Genomic DNA, 18,053 nt, shown 5'->3' on the forward strand with positions numbered 1-18,053 from the left:
CTAAGTCTTCCTTCTGGCACCATTCCCCTTGCCAGTAATTCACACACCTCCTCCGCCATAGGGGAAGGATATATAAAAGCCCTTTCACTGCCAGCAGTAGACACACTTTGAGTGCTTCCAGGGAAAATCTTGCCCTTGTTTCTGTATGTACAGCTCTTGCTGTAAGCAGCTGATCTTAACACATTTCAGCAGAAGTTGCAGTCAGCTCGTGAGTGTTTTACATGTGAAATGAGTATGTCTGATGCATCAGACTGACTCGAGTTCTGGAATCTGGACACTGACATGCTCTACATTCTGCCTGCAGCAACAGGCATTTTCCTGCTCTTGACTTTGAGGGAGCATTGCTACCAAGGAGGTAGTTAAGTTCATTTTCCACAGGACTATCCATTCTGTCCAAGTTGAGACAAAGAAGGGTGCCAGCCTTCTAACAGGTGGAGAGCTGTGGACACCTGCTCTCTTGGCAGCAGAGCAAAACCACTCTTTTTTGTTCATACCAGCTACCAAACAGCCACCTAATGGTCATGCCATGCAGTCACCACCAATCTGAACTCACATAAATGTCCTAAACTGCCTCCATGCCTCTATATCAGTCCTCTAAGACAATTAGCTACCTCTCCCTCCACCCAGGGATATTGTTTTGGATATTGGATTGGAATGCTGGAAAAAAAGTCCGTCACTCCCTAGATGTAGGCAGTGAAGGTTGTAACACTGACTATAAACTACATGTTGACAGGAGAGTATAGTAACAACACTTTTGGTTATTAACAGCTGGATACTTCTATCCCCAAAAATTCCAAAGATTTCCAGTTGTGGTTGTTTTCAAATGTTATCAAAAAAACCCTCCTTTGCAGTCATGCAGACAGGATTAGCATTTCATTTCTCAATATCAAAATTAGCACTGGTTGCCCTCAGAAGGTGCAGAATCTTTCAAAATATATGTACAGATATTAAGCATCATGAGAACTTCACTTAAGTCCAGTAAATTTAGCCTGTAAGCAATAAGCAATATAGGTAACATTACATTTTTCTTTCTGTGTTTAATAATATAATACAAAAAACTTAGCACATTTTCCCATCTTCCTAAGGGGAGTATGTGCCCTGATTGTAAATGTATAAGCTATTGCATTTAATTTCATTTTGGACTGAGCAAACAGAGATAAAACTGACTTGAAATTCAGTACAGTTTTTCATGGGTAAGAAACTTCCCTTAAAGCATACTTTAAAATAAAATTGCCACTGAGTAATCCACTGGGCCTAAAACTTCAGAGATGTCTTCATCTTGAGATCAAATTCAACTGGAATATTTTAACTGAATTATAAGAAATAATACTAGCTGAAAAGGAGGCTTCTGCTGGAAGTACCATGGTATTCTGTCACAGCAGTGAAAACGTAGGTATATCTTAGTCAGCTTCTGCCAAAGCAACAACAAATTCCATGTCTCTCCAAAATCAAAATAAATACAGGAACTCTTTTGGCAGCAATATTAGGGTGGCATTGTAAAAGTAAACAGAGACCCCATTGACCAAACCCCCTCTTATTTCCATGCCATAGCAGAGAAGAGCAGGTTTGTCTCAATAAGTTTGTACCATGAGTCAGAGTGAAAATTGTTTGTTTCCTGAAATATATTACACATCCTTGTCATCAAAACAGTCTCCTTTTTTAACTACATGCAGTCCCATTCCTTCTTCAGTCTTGAGGAAACTGGGAAAACAAAACCCAAAAAAACCCCCAAGCAAGCAACCCCCTTTCCACCAAAACAGTAAAAAAAAACCCCAGTATTGCAACCATACCTATTCTCTTGGGCACACCGTATTCTGCAGCCTTCCTTAGGGATCACCAAGCCCAAATGCATCCTCAGCCGACAATTGGTGGGCCCTGTGTGGGGCCAGACATGAGTCCCTGGGTGCATGATAGAATATTTGATCTGCAAGAAGAGAAAGGCACGTATTTCAACACATTCTGTTTCACAACCATGCTGCTGGGAGTCAGGACTTCATTTACTCTCATCCTTGGTGATGGGTGAAAAGTGTAATGTCATCTTTTGTTTGAGTTTCAGCAGCAATTCTCTCTCATATCCTAAAGGCATTTAATACTACAAAACATATGTCTTGTGGTGTGTGTGTGAAACCAGGGATGTGTTTATGGGTGAAAGTACATAGTTTTAATTTTACTTAAAATAACCAGTATTCACATTTCAGGCTGAAAATAATTATCTTCTGTCTACAGTCAGAAAAAATCTTTCCTATGGAAAGATTTAAAAGGATGGACAATAGGAGACACAAGACTTGTGTTCATCAGACTGGCCAGCCCCTCTCAGATGACACGTCTTTGGATGTCACTGTCAGACTTGGGCATAGCAACCATGAGAAGTTGGAGCTCGAGATTGTGAGAGGACGGAGAAAGTAAAAAAGCAGAATTACTACCCACAGCTTCAGGAGAGAAGATTTGGTCTTACTCAGGGATCTGCTGAGAAAAATCCCAAGAGGGAAGAGGGGTCTAGGAGAGCTGGTTGATTTTTAAGTCACACCTTGTCCAAACTCAATAATTCCTATGTGCAGGAAGCAAGGCAACCCAGAAAAAAATGAAACACGAAAAGGAAGCATACAGGAGGTGGAAGCAGGGTCAGGTCACCCAGAAAGACTGCAGAGACACTCTCTGCATGGGCAGGGATGAGGTTAGGAAAGTCAACGCTCTCGTGACACTGAGTCTGGAGATAGAATTGAAGGGTAACAAGAGAGATTCCTACAAATATTTCAGCAATAAAAGGAAGTCTGGGGAAAACATGCCCAGCTACTAAAGGTGACAGAATATCTGATGATATCTGATGACAAAGGACATGGAAAAGGCTGAGGGACTACATGCCTTCTTTGCCTCAGTCGTTACCGGTATGACTGACTTTCAGCAGTGCCAGGAACCTGAGACCAGTGAAATAGACTGGAGCACTGCTGATTGATCTTCTGTGGATCAGGTTAGGGATCATTTAAACAAACTCAACAACCTGGTTCATGGGTCCTGATGGGATGCACCCATGAGTCCTGAGGGAAATGTCTGATGTGAATCCATATATACTCCATGCAATCTTTGAAAGGTCACTGCCACCTGCAGAGGTCCCTGGTAGAAAGGAAAGGTTCCTATCTTCAAGAAGGGCAAGTAGGAAGGTCTGAGGAGCTACTGTCTAGTCAGCCTCACCTCAGCCCTTGGAAAGGTGATGGAGCAAGTAATCCTGGAAACAACTTTCAAAAAAATAAAGGAAAAGAATGTACCTGAGTATAGCCAGTATGGATTTATGAAGGGGATTCTGTACTATACCAGCTTTTTATGGTGAGGTTTCTAGCTTGGTGGATATTGTTTATCTCAATGTTAAGTCTTTGAACAGTCTATCATAAACATCCTAATCAACAAAGTGAGGAAATAGAATCTAGATAAGTTCCCAGTGAAGAGGATCGAAGCCTGGCATTTAAGCCAGGCTCAACAAATTATGGTCAGAGGCACAAAATCCAGCTGAAAGCCACTCATCAGAGGTGCATCACAGGGCTCAGTACTGGGTCCAGCACTGTTTAGGAGCTTCACAGTGACTCAGAAGATGGGACAGAGTGCATCCCCCTCAGCAAGTTTGCAGATGATAGAAAATTTAATAGGAATGGCAAATACACTACTTTTTTTTTTTTTTTTTTTTTTTTTTTTTTTTTTTTTTTTTTTTTTTGGCTGCCTTTCATAGAGACCTTGGCAGGATGGAGAAAGGACGAAACACAAATCTTAAAATACTTGATGAAAAGAAGCATAAAATTCTGCACTAGGGGGACATACACCAATATAGACTGATGGACAACTGTCTGGAAAGCAACCTTCTAGAAAGAGACCGTAGGTCCTCAAGGGGGGCCCTCAAAAGGTCCTCACGATGCCCAAATTAAACAGGAGCCAGCATTGCAGCAAAGCCACCAACAGCTTCCAGGGCTGCCTTATGGAAAGCTCTGGCAGCCTGTTGAGGGAGGTTATCCTTCCCCTCAGAGTTGGTGAGACATCTTAAATGTTGGACCCAGTTCTGTGCTACCTACTGTGAGAGATGTGGACACACTGGAGCAGGTGAAGGGCTATAAAGGGGATTAAGGGATGGGAGATTCTAATATACAAGGGGAAGCTGAGGTAGTTGGGACTATTCAGCCTGGAGAACATAAAGGTCAAGAAAGGATTTTATCAATGCATATAAATACCTGATGAGAGGAGTGGAGAAGGCAGAGGCAGGCTCTTCTCAATGGAATCCAGGGAAAAGGCAATGGGCACAGATTGAAATACAGGAAATGCCATTTAAGCATAAGGAAACACTTTTTTTAATGTACACAGGGACAGGTTGCCCAGAGAGGCTGTAGAGTCTCTATCCTCAGAGGCATTCAAAACCTGGCTGGACACAGCAACCTGCTCTAATTCATCAACTTTGAGCAAGGGATTGGACTAAATAATCCCCACATATCCCTTCTTACCTCAATCGTTTTGATTCATTCTACAACAACTGAAAGAACAGGGAAGTATGAATAATGCATGACAGTGATGAGAAGCGCCCTTTCAACTGAGAAACATGCACATTTGGCTGGGACAGAGTAGTTTTGATAAATCTTACAGATTAAGGTGTTGCATGCTCTTCAACTGTTAACAAAACCAGCAGAAGACAGTGTGTGCCTCTTGTCTGAGGTTTTTTTGTGCCTCTAAGCTGAAGTTTCAGCTTATTGGCAGTTTCTTATGACAGCAAGTGATGAGCTCCAATGGCTCTGGTGAACACAGATCCTCCCACCCAACTCTGCTACACTGTGATGTGTTAGACCCTAACACAATGCAAACAACTGGTGATGCAAGATACCTACTAATATCTGAGCTAAACAATTTTTGTAATGCTAATATGCCAGCACTGAAGATTGATTGCTGTCATGTACATTATCTGCCCATGCAGATCAATCTGGATATGTCTGTGAATTACATCTGCCTACTGTGCTCAAGTGCTATAGGTAAATTGTTCTAAACTACCAGTGAGTTGTACTATGGCTGCAATGTAAGAAATTTCCAGAATTAAACTACCTGTTTATTTACTGCTATTTTTAAGAAGAATGCTACAATTTTGATCACTCCCTATTGTTCTATACAGTGTCTCAGCAACACTGAGCAGGTAGTTGATTATTTTACATTCCATTTATCTTTGTCATTACATGAGGTGACCAAAGCATCCAAATAGTCTATTCACCACAGAATTCCTTATTTCCTGATTATGTTTGCTCCCATTGTTTACCAGTGCTTCTGTATGTGAATAGGGATCAGCTGATATTTTAAGTTTATTTTAGCAGTAACATCTGAGTCATGGCTAGCATAAAGCTAAAATTTCCCTAGGCATCCCATAATAATGGATGTAAAACGTTAGACTTCTAGAGCATGACTTTTCAGATTATTTTACATTCATATGTTCAAAACACGTGACTACAGCTACAGCTGTAAATATACAACATCTCTGCAAACCATATTGTGGTGATAACACGTAGGGCACCAAGAAATGAAGAACAAAACAGCAGCTCTCAAAGAGAATCTGCTCTCAGGGACAGATGCAACTGAGAGCAGTTTTCTTGTAGCCACATTGAGTGTGATGACCTCTCATCAGCTATATTCACTACAACCTGCCTTTGCATCTAAACCATGGAACAACAGCTTTGTTCATTCCCACAGCAGTAGGCACCCAGTGTCGTTCTGCACATCAAAAGCAAGGGACTGGTTAAAAAGATGAACATACACTCAAGGGTCTGAATTAGGGCTACATTAGCACTGTGGTTTTCAACTTTTGCATTCTTAATTTTGCCATGTGAAGGATATTTTCACATAGTCATTGTAGACAAAATATAATAACTTGGAAAAAAATGAAAACTTATGTCCTACAGAGCCACTGCATGTGCATTGACCCATTCAGGTCTACTGCATGATTAAGTGAGATTAACTGATAGCTGAATAGTCATCATAGGCACTTGAAACAAATTTGAAACAAATTTTGTTGGCACTCACACTCATGGATATAAAATTTCTTTCCTTCACCTTCAGGAAAGAAGCATGTGGCAACACTATTTGGCTTCCACAAGGTGATTCTCCCTGTGTCTAATGCAGCCAGGCTGGGGTAGACAGAAGTTTATCAGAGTGAGAATCTGGCTCATCAAATTAGTCATGTGAAGCTGGGTTCAGATCAGAAGAAAAAGAAAAGCTCAGGTTAGAAAGGACCTAATCCAACCTCCTGCTGAGGTTGAGGCATCATTAAATATACCAAAATTGTGCATTCCTCTGTACATGTCCCTCTATTCCTCAAAATCACCAGCTCCCAGCATTATGAATTTGCAAAAATGAAGAAGTTTGCCAGGTACCTGCCCTCTTCTGCAGCCAGTAGCTTCCGGGAACCTTTCCAATAAAGCACATGTTTTCGGAACACTTTTACAAGCATTCTCATTTTTTCTCCCTTGTGAAAATAATGGATAGAGCATTGGTAAGAGCAATGAATGAATATTTCCATTTTCTGCTTTGCAGAAGACCAACAAAGCTGTCAAAGATCTGACTCTGAGAGACAGGTAAATATCACTATTCCCATTTTACAGACTGTGCAACCTAAGTACCTCCATGTTGTAGTATCATAGCAGCCTACACATTTTACTTTTACATTATTTGTGAACACCAGGCTTTCTACCATTTAAAAAAGTGTTATTTTAAACGTATAATCACTAACATGGATGCATAGGAAAAAAGATTTAAAATGCCCCTAGTACCATAAAATTTCAACACCAGATTATATTTTCATATAAATTTGATTTTAATAATTTATTTTACAGTACCCTTTAATATGTGGAGTTTTATAAGAATTTAAGGTCATTCCAAGAGTTGGGCCTCCCAGTGCACAGCGTAGGGGCAGGGCAGCAGGCAAATTAAAGTTATATTCTTTTGCTCATACTGTTTCTGAATGACAGATCTCCCCCAGCTGGCAACACAGAATTGAGGATGGGGAAGATGGGGACCTTCTCGCAGATTCCCATCTTCCCTCAGCTCATCTGTACTATGCATTGCCAGGTAAAGAGCTGGCAGCCTTGCCAGAAGAGGAATACACTCATTGAACAGTTACCATACTCAAGGGACCCTTAGAGGTATTTGGGGACAACATAGTTTAGAATTAAGAACTCCTGTTCATTGCCACAGGGGCCCCAAACATTGTTTTATCAGTTCCCTTCCTCTGTACATACTGATTACAAAAACAGTTCTAGAAAAATCTGTGTTGGCACTCCTTATTATACTATGTTAATCTGAGATCATGAAATTGAGGTAAGAGAAGAAATACAGAATGTTTTACCTTGTTGCCATAAGGTAAACTGGCTCCAGTCTCCTTTTTCCCGTAGGTTCTCATCTTCAGGCAGGAAGAGGCTTTGTTTTTTATCCATCACAGCAAGACCTTCATCCCGAATGAGCTTCCAATTTTTCTCTAAGGACTGTTGTAAGAGCCATGTTACTGCACTGAGAAATTACTGTGTTTGGCTTTAGTACCATTTTTATTTTTTCCAGCTGTTATTAGCTTTTTTTTATATATATTTAAAAGCAATAAAAGAAAGTGATCATTGTTATTATCAAGTTGCTTTAAATTCTATTCCCTTCTGACATGTTAAGGCAGGAAAAATAACTTTCACACCACTCTTCAGATTCAATTGCGTTGAGATTGTAAGATTTCAACAATAGCCAGTCTCTTTGCAGATAAGACCTCACTTTAACTTGCTTTTTGATGAGCCTAAGGGCTCTTTAAGTATTTTTTGTATTGCAAGTTAAATGTATTGATCTTCCTAAATGCTGTGCATGCGACCTGGAATCATTCCTGCAACTGGAAAACCACTCATATAACCTGGAACTCCAGGGGTTGGCAGAATTTTACAGGCTAAAGAGGCCAAATTTAAACACACCACTTGATTATGAATTTATGATTTAAACCTTCAAAAAGGCTTGCTGAGATTCACTTGCATGTATTGATGCTATTGCAAAAGTAATATATAACTTGAAATGCCAGGTGATCATTTATGGACACAACAATTGAGAACATGTGAGCTACCTTACACTTCATATATACAAACCCACAAAATAGCAGAATTGAAATTTCTGTTCTCTGCTGCCTTAGGACATCATATTTGGAGAAATCAGATAGCTTAGAAAACATTTTATTATACCAATAATAAGTAATTTTAATGTTATAGCAATATAAATGGAAAACCCATAACAATGGATCTGGATAAAAGTAACTTCAATTTCCCAGCAGCTTACTTTTCTCACTAAACCTTATTTTGGGTGAATAGTTTTCATTTTTCCTTTGTACTCCTGAACAATGCATTTCTGTAAGACATCTTCAATCCACTTAACACTGAAATAAGCTATGGTATGTTCCCACACTTCCTCCTTATATGATGAGTAAAAAATGATATAGGTGCTAGGTGATATAAGTGTCCCTTTTTTGTCTTAAAACTTCATATAATTCTTAGCCATCCTCATGTAAATTAAACAGTTGCATGTTCCACTTGAGTTTTATTACTTCAAGGAAAAGCTGATCAGACAAAATAAGTTTATATTGCTAGATCATAAAAGGCTCAACAAAGCAAACTTTAGTTAGAACACATTGTCTGTAATACAGCTACTTTCTCCCACTAGAACAATTTTAGCTAGGCTAAAATGTATGAAAATATGGATTTCGCTTCTCTTATTACAGTAATCTCTATCATAACAAATTGCTTTTTTCTCTCACCTATCAAAAAAATGGGGAAGAACACTTACTTTTCCTAGTGTATTCATATTATTCTCCCTCCACAATATTCTCCTATTGATAATTTCTTTAACATTCATTTACACTCATTTCTATTACACACATATCTGTAACACTCATTTAACAGCTAGCATTAAGTAAAATTGCAAAGAGTTGTTCTGGAGTTCAGGGGTTTTTTTAGAATATCTTTGGAAAACTGACTTTTCCAAAATGTAAGGTACAAAAAAAGATTGAAAATTTCCACCTAATCAGAGATATATATGAGAGCAGTGCTGCTACTTATTCAGCACTACCCTATCTACAAAAGGAAATGCCAGCTTGAGTACCTGGTTTTGCACTGGCTGGAGAAGAGAAACAAGGGAATAACCTACACTCACACCAGCCTCAATTTAAAGTGATATAGAACAACAAAACTGGAAAAGTTTAAAGGATATTCCAAGTTCTTCTGTACTTCCTCAAACTCCTGCTACTTCCTCAGCTGAAAAAAGGCAAGAGGGAGCATTCATCCATGCAGACAAGATGACACATGAAGAGCACTGGTGGTCCAAGGCATTGCCAGCAAGAGCTGCTCTGTCACCTCCACTCTCTCTCTCAAGTGCCACAGGTTGAAGGTTAACCTATACAGGTGAGTGTTTGTCCTTGTGTTTAAAGGCTCCCTCCCTAACATGTTAGATACAAATTTACTTGAATATATCTCATCGATTTTGAGCTAAAGTCTCAATGGTTTTAGACATAAATTGCTCAGAAATCAATAGGGTTTCTGCCCTGAAAACATAGACCCCCATCTGTAAAACACACTGACAGTGCTTTATAATGACCAACAGACAACTTCTAGGGAGAAATAAAGTGGGGAGTTCAAACACCACCCAGCCTTGGTCTTCCTGATACCACAGACTCTCAGGGATACCATTTAAACATAATGATTAAGTCCAGGACTTGGACTTCCAGCTCCTGATCTGAGTTAGTGTCTGCAGGAAATAAGTTAAATATACTTATGACTCTGTGATATGTAAGGATTCAAACTCCAGGTTAGAGCAAAAAATTCATATTATATTTGGTGCAGTATCCTGATTACAAGTAAAAAATCAGGAGGCAGCCAGAACTGGGAGCATATGTACTTGTTTGCTAGCAGCTGATTCCCATAAACTTCCATATGGCTTTTTAAATACAGTTCGTAATAACAATTGAAGTTTACAGTTGCTGTACATCTGGCAATAATGTTGATTTTATTTAAATAGGGATTTTTTAATATTGGAGGTTTTTATGTGAGACTATTACATTGAAAGTATCCTTACTCTGTGCTGCCAAACCCATTCAATGGGTGGTTATAAATGACACAGGAAGAGATTAAGGGGTTGCTACCCTTCATGTGAGGCATAACAACTGGCCACACATCCATTTTAATCCACTGAACTATAAAATAAAATCGTGATGAAGAGTTTAATGTACTTCACTTTGTTATTGAAACAGAATAGGAAAGCATTCACAATCAGTTACCACATCTCCACTGGGTAATGCTGATAACCTCCAAGCAAGGAGCAGTGTTTTAAACCATTAAAAAAATGATTCCTTGTACCCATTCAATCACTCACAGAGCTTAAACATCAGCACTTGTATGCATCATCTTTGCTCTTTTCAACACAAGTCTCTCCTTAAAGCATCCAACCACACTCTAAATATACATTTCAATTTAATTTCTCCCTTGACTATGAATGTTTAGCTATCATTACCTAAACCATTAAGGCCCAACTGTCAACCTATGGAAAACTATAAAGATATGTGCTGCTGCCAATACTTTCATTGTCTTTCTGCACTTTTCTTGATGCACTTGAAAATTTATATAATAAAATCTAAGCCATCAGAGAAAAGCAACAATACAAGTTCTACTTAAAATCAATCACCTATTCACTGTAGTACATTACTGGCAAAGCATCGTCTGGGTCCTTTCCAAAAGCCAAAGGACACAACATGCAGAAAGGAGAAAGTTACTTAAGTCACTGCCTACATATTAATTTCAAACAAGTGCAAAGTCTCTAGGATCCAACACCATCGTAACTCTTTTATTATTTTTTAAATGAACACCAGAATAGAATAATGCTATGAATGGGGTTCTACAGAAGGTACTGGAGAAAGATGCAATGACTCAGTAAGACTAGCTGAGGAAAGCTAATCATCCCGAGGGAAAAGGATGGGTTTTTAAAGATGAAAGTAAGTTTTCCTTTCAGCTGAGATAAAAAGAGGAAGACAAGTTTCCTGAATTCCCAGATCCAAAGGTCTAAAATGCCTGTAAATCAGAAATATTAGCAGAACATCTCTACATAAATCACTCACCACACCCTTCTTAATATAAAGGCTTATATTTCTTCTCCCTGAGAAATCAGGTGCCTCTCCCTGTTCTTTCAAGGAAAAACATTAAGCCTCAGTGAGCTGCAGAGAGATTCAAAACTCTACTTCCCTTCAGCACAGTTCCACTGTTTAAGGTCTACAATGTCCTGATAAGTGTTACTGAGATATTCTCAGTCCTCCCCACCTCCCCCCACCAAAAAAAAAGCCCAACCCAAAACCCACTTCCTTAAGACACTCAGGCAAGCAGGAAGCATTTCCCACATTTTCCACACAGAAGCAAGAGAAATGTAATGAAACGAACCAGTAAGAACTTAACAGTTGATTGGTTTTTGCTCTGTGAGAAGGGGAAATAATTTTTTTTAACTAAACCATGTACAGAAGTTGGAGTACTTCAGAAATTAGAAAACTAAGGTCATCAATAATTTTTTCCTGCTTCCTGAAGAATATTACTTCTAGTCTTGCTTGCAGCATTGAATCTTGCTTGCATAATTAAAATCAAACCTGCTTTCTTTCAAAACTTCAAGTACTTTCTTGAGTTACAAAAAAACCCAACAATACAAATATTTGTCCTGATGCATATAGCAACATTTTGGCTTTATACTTTAAACTCTGAGTGTTTTCTTAAAGATCTTACTGCTCCCAAATTATGATACATGTGCAAGTAAATTATTAATCACAATTTAATCTAGATTCACTGACATATTGCTAATAAACATGTACCACCAAATGATTGGAAAAAAAGGTATTACTGAATTCCAGAGTTGTACTGTGGAGTTCAGGGGTGAATTTTTATCCTTGCTGGTTTTCTGAGCAGTTCTTCTAGGAGCCACTCAAGATGCTGATCCAAACCAAGGCCTCCATATACGGCCTGATTAAACTGAAAAAAATCCCCTTCAAGGTGAAGCTCTGGCTCTTTTGTGACATCAAGTGAATTCTTTCACCCTTCAAAACTGACTCAAGCCAAGGGTGAATGGATCATTACCTTCTGTGACATAGGAATTTGAAAGGTTTACATGTAAGGAACTGTAAAACAACACTGCAAGTAGCTCTAAAACACCACTCAAATAACATGTATATTTCCTTCTTGTTTGACAGAAACATATTAAGAAGTTCCCAGTTTATCTATATCTTTTATGGCAAGAAGCATCCATTCCCCACATACCTCAAGAATTAGTTCAATATGAGCACATTTCATGTGCTAGTCCATAAAGCTCACTGCTTTTTGGTGTAGCTGAGATTACATTGGAGAATGCTGCTTTAATCTAAATTTCTAGCCTTATTTTTGTTCCCATCAAAACCATAACAAAGAGCAATCTTTCTTTTTAAACTACTTTTATTTTTTTTTAAATAACCATCACTCCATAGTGTTTTTTTAAATATGCTATGTAACTTAGTAGAAAGAAAAAACAACCACTCTGAAGGAATATGTTCATTACAAATATACTTTTCTGGGTTTAAATTATTTATCCATAATAGTTTCTCTAAACCACACATCAATAATTAAAACATACAGGAAAAAGGTGCCTCCTAATTTTTTAGGAATTATTATTAGAATTATAATAAATTAATAAAAAACAATGCAATTTTGGAAACAAAAGCTATTGTTATGAACAATATTTAATGCCTTGCATTAAATAAATAAATAAAAAACCTTTTAAAGAATTTAAATTCTGCATTATTATTTTTTGTTAAATCCATCACTGCAAATCTACACTTGTTTCTCTCATGCAATTAAAAGCTTCCGACGTCACTAAATATCACACAATATTTAGTGTAAAGGGCTCAAAAGCACAGCCTTTCCTGACTAATTAAAAATTCACAGTGGGTATTCCAGACATTACCAAATTTTGCTGTCATTTTCCACTTGAGATGTTACATTTGTCTACCATGCAAATTTTGTATTTATTAATAATTTAAGCCATCTTGTCCCCATTCTCAAATTTGAAATTGTCTAAGCTTTTTTTATAGTATCTTACCTAAGTCTTGTGCTCAGTCTGACAGTGGTGTCTGGAGTCAGAAGGTCTGACCTTATTGATTAGCATTTTCTCTGCTTAATAACTGAAATTACAGCTGTAATTTTAAGAAAAATAAAAATATAAGGAAGCCTTACCTTCACCAGTTCTATATACCCAGTTTCCCTTGCTGTCCACCAAGGCTGAGCTTTCAGTCCCTTGACATTGTAGAGGGAGCGCTGCCAAACTGATGCAAAGTGACCTCTTTGGTATCCAAGTTCATACCACTTGTATGCCTAAAACATTGTAGTTGTAAATAACCAAGTTCATATCAGCCAAGCTCCTACAGGAAAAAAGTACCACTTCCTGGCAAGGTAGCAGACTGTCTCTTTGGATGTTGGGGTTATTCTTTTAATAAAATGTACTAATGAACACTTTAAGGGAAAAATCCACAAACAAACAAAAAAACCCAAATAACAAAATAGATAGTTGGCCAAGAGAGTCCAGTCAAACATTAACAAAACAGGACAATCTTCTCACAAAAGTAATATGGGCCAGTAATCCACACCCTGTCCTTGGACTTGGAATATCCAGTTGTTTCTCATCTTGGTCAATTTAATTTTCTTTGTTTCAATCCTCTACCTACAAATGAAAGCTTCCTGTCTTCTGCTGTCAGTGGAGATGCTGTGATGATGAAAGCAAGTATGACTTAAATACTAATACTTAAATGAACTTGAGTTTCTTCAAATACATTTCGCCACACCAAAACTGACCACATGACAAAAACCTGCTGAAGTTAATAGTGGATCTTTTCTTGCCTTTACTCTCCCTTTACACAAGTTGTTTTACTCCTGCTTAGCAGCAAAAAAAGCAAAGAAAGAAAATGAGATGCATGGAAAGAAAAGATCCAGCCTTTGTAGTACTGTGACAAACCATATGCAGAGAGGGTTATACAGAGCTGCTGCCTCCCCACCCAGCACTGCTGCCAGAGCTGCAATATTTCAGACAACATAACTTTAAATAATCCCCAAATAATCAAACAACATGCCCCTGCAAAACACCACAAACTAGAAAAACCAGGACTGCTAAGTAGGGAAATATGAGAACAATAATTCCAGAGCGGAGGGACTGAGGCAGGCAGCAATCCCTGCCTTGAACAGAAACTAGCCAAAGTCCTCATTGAGAGTCTGTAAACTTTCTTCAGGTTTTTGATAAATGTGGTACTTTGATCTTTATAACTCTCCCAAACTATGGAGCAAAGTCTGCAATACATTGTTGCCCTACAATATTTATTTGAAGTAGTGTGGATGAACAGAGTGACAGCAGATCATATATAAACTGTCATCGTTTTCTCCCTACAGAAGCTCAGTAAAATTGTGCATGAGTCAAAAAAATAATAAGGTAATGCACAAAGGTAATACACTGTATATCTTTAAATGTTGATGTTATCTTAGTTAACTGTCTGAAATGGAAGCATTAGGATTTATAACATTTGTTCCTCAAAGTTAAAATACCAGTGAGATGTCAATAGATGGTTCATGTTCTCTGCCTGCACTCAATTGCAATGTCTGGAGTTAGCCCAAATGATAAGGGGAATTAATGATTTGTTTCAGCCCCTGAGTGGTGTGAGTATGAATGTTGTTGCTCTTTAAGATACATCAGCTATTATTACAATGTATAATACAATTAATTTTTATTTATTAGAATAATCGTGTTATGAAAATTGCCTTTACCAAGATGGAATAGGCTGAGGCTGTCTCACTCATCCTTCCTATTCTCAAGACTCTGTGAGAAACATTCCTTTTCTCAGGCAGGTCTTGGCAGTGGAACATGGACAGCTACAACAGTGTAGCTCACCTTTCCAGGACAGAAATTGTTTGAGATGCACTCAGTTTATACATTCTGTGTGAAAAGTGCTTTTGTTCTGTAACACGGTTTTAATTTCTCTTCTCTTTTCTTAAGCCAATATGGCATTTTATCAATTTATAGTTGGAGAAGGCATACTCAATACTGTTCCTCTAACATTTCCCAAGGCCACATTCATAATTCCTAATTTAGCTCTAATAGATTAATATCTCCCTTCAACAAACCTTCAGTGATAGCAATTTCACATCTAACTTAAATATTGCTCTGTTTCCCTGATTAAATCTTGAAAATCAGCAAGTCTAGCAAGGTCAGTGAGAAAAATTTAACTGAACAATGGACTTTCCACTGATAAATTTAGAAGTCTTCTCTATCCCAATAAGCTCATTTGTCATTAATTAAATTTTTTCTTCAGCATATTTGGCCATTAACTCCATAAACATTAACACATAATTATCCTGGGGTTAGAGATGCTGTACATTAATTACATCTATGTGGCATCTTTATTCAAACATGTCATTGGGATGTTCTAGGCTCAGTAACTCAACCCAGAATGTTCCATGGAAATGTACAGGGATTTGAGAGGAGATAGAGTGTGAAAGCAGACTCTGTGTGTGCATGTGCTTCTAAGTAAAATGAGGTAAACTAATTCTCATTTAAAAATGAACAATTAAAAAAAAATCTCATTGGAAGAATATTGCTGGGAAGGCAAACTAACTTAAAATTTGGATAATACATTTTAGGTCTACTGCATGTGTAAAGTATTGTAATAAAAGTTCCACGAATTATTAAAAAAAAGGTAACCTGATGAACTAGACTTGAGAAAGATTACATACAGAGGCTTCATCACAGCCCAGTGATGAAGTCTACAGCTCATACTGGAGAACCACCTACTGACTGGGCCACAGCACTAAAGGGGTCAGCATTTTTTACAGTTTTTTAGGTATTAATATTGCACACATTATTAGGTAAATAATAAAAAGTAGTTATTTTCATGGTTATTTCTACTCTGAATTTTAATGCTTATTCTCTTCATATTTTTCATCTAGGAATTGGATTTTTTTTTTTTGCTGTTGTTTATAAATTCATGCCCATATTAAAGTACATGAATAATCAGAGTCTTCACAAAAGGTTCTTTGCTCCCCTACCATGACCCTAGTGGAAATTCATACATTTAAATTTCACTTTTAAGTATAATTTGATGTCAAATAAACAAAAGAGAAACTCCTATGGCTTCCAGCATCACATGTTTGTTTTTGTTGGCCACTCAACAGATACATAGTACAAATTTCTTTTTTCCTGATTGATTTGCTAATTTAGTTATTGAAAAAATTTCATAACTCAGCCCACATATTCAGTCCTCTCATGATCCTCTTTTATCTCATATTCACTGGTGTTTTTCCTTGGAAAGAAAGGAAGATTTACAAAACAGTGTTATACAAGAACTTCTATATAGTAATATACATGTAACTGATTCTTCTAACTCTCATTAAAATCTATTTGTAAGTGATATAAGCAGAAAACAGATTCTAGAAACATTTAAAATTTTTTGTAAATGTTTAATTCCTTGTTTCAAGCTGCCCTATGCCAGCTTCAACATTTTAAGTTAAATCTAAAGCAAGGAATGCTACGAGATTATATTGTAATGCCTACAATAGATTTTTTGTTGTTGATCATTTTGACCTCTACACGCGCATGCTGGATTGTTGTCGCAATCAAACTACTCTTGTTTTCAACATTAAGGCCATCATTAAATGCTTTTCTGGATTCTGCCACCACTCAGATATTTAGATTTTAAAGCAAGAACATGTTAAACGTGTACCTCTTTGTCTCCTATTCTCTGTAATGCATCACCCAGATGAAAATAAAAACGTCCATCATCTGTGCCAGGGTCACCAGACTCCAGTCCTTCCTAAAAATTAATTAATTAATTAATTAATTAATTAATTAAATAAGAAAGGTATAAGAAAACTTCAGTAGGACTTCTAAAATACTTCATTTAATTTCTCTAAATAGTCTGTCAATCCTGTACAAGAGACAGGCTAAGAAATTAGGTAAAAAATGTAACCACCATGTAACCTGGAACTTAAACTGAATGAATACAATTTGTCAATAGAAAGTCATTGAGAAATGTTATCAGTTTTCCAAATCCCACAGCCTCTCCCCTCAATCCCTCCAAGACAGAGGCATATTTGGAGATTGGTACTTTGCCCTGACGCCATAAACATATATACAAGCATTTTATAAAGCTGGATCAAGACTTTATTTTGTAGTATTTATTCCCAAACACTCACAAGTATACACAAGAATTCTCTGGATCTTTCAAGAATTTGAGGCTCAGAGCTGTTACTTCGGGTTAGCCATTAATAAAACAAAAACTTAATGTTTAAGAATTGATAATTTTCAATGTACAAGTTTGTTCCAGTTCATAAGCAGTGATACACCAATATATTTCCAACAAATAGCTTAAGCAGTGATTTGTAATTAGTACACTTCTAATCTGACACATTTCATACATTCCAATTCTGTTTGCTGGTAAAACATTTACTGTGGGTGAAAAAGTACCTGTAGATAAGGTATGCTCTCTGCTATCTTGTTTTCTGCCTTCAGGATGAAGCCATAATGTACTTTGGCAAAGCCATCATTTGGAGCCAGACTTAGGACCTTTTTGAGAGGAAATGAATTAAATACACCTGTATGAATACATGCAAAATAACAAACCTGTATACATAAAACTATTTAGTAATGCAATGGTATTGTCTTCCATTACTGATTCTCAGGTAAACCCTTGGCTTGTCTGTGCTTTCTTTTCTTCATTCACTTTTGTGCTTTCTCCAGATGAGCCAAACTTTGAAGTCTCAGAAGTAAAATTATTTCAACAGAAGTTGCTTTATTTTTCACTTGTCTGTCCTTTTCTACACTTCTCTCTTGAGTTATGACATGCTACATTACAGAATTAAACCCACCATTAACACTTAAGTTACTTATTCCAGGTTCGACTAATCAGAAGGAAGGCATCTACTCTTGAAAAAATCTGCAGCAGAAACACACCTGAAATAGTCTTAGATTATGTAGATTAACTAGTTTTTGCA

General features: G+C 37.3%; 1 protein-coding gene across 9 annotated transcripts in view; it reads right to left on the reverse strand.

Annotated features, from left to right (window-relative positions):
* The window catches only part of ASPH (aspartate beta-hydroxylase), a 110,644-nt gene that overhangs the window by 7,786 nt on the left and 84,805 nt on the right, over positions 1 to 18,053 (reverse strand). For all 9 annotated transcript variants that reach the window (XM_072924685.1, XM_072924688.1, XM_072924687.1 and 6 more), the window contains 6 exons: positions 17,527 to 17,625; positions 16,784 to 16,873; positions 13,257 to 13,394; positions 7,355 to 7,490; positions 6,384 to 6,475; positions 1,791 to 1,924 (listed from right to left, as the gene is read on the reverse strand). In XM_072924685.1, the coding sequence (XP_072780786.1) occupies positions 1,791 to 1,924; positions 6,384 to 6,475; positions 7,355 to 7,490; positions 13,257 to 13,394; positions 16,784 to 16,873; positions 17,527 to 17,625 (689 nt within the window). The remainder of the gene's footprint in view (positions 1 to 1,790; positions 1,925 to 6,383; positions 6,476 to 7,354; positions 7,491 to 13,256; positions 13,395 to 16,783; positions 16,874 to 17,526; positions 17,626 to 18,053) is intronic.

Source organism: Taeniopygia guttata, chromosome 2, assembly GCF_048771995.1.
Source record: "Taeniopygia guttata chromosome 2, bTaeGut7.mat, whole genome shotgun sequence".
Taxonomy (NCBI): domain Eukaryota; kingdom Metazoa; phylum Chordata; class Aves; order Passeriformes; family Estrildidae; genus Taeniopygia; species Taeniopygia guttata.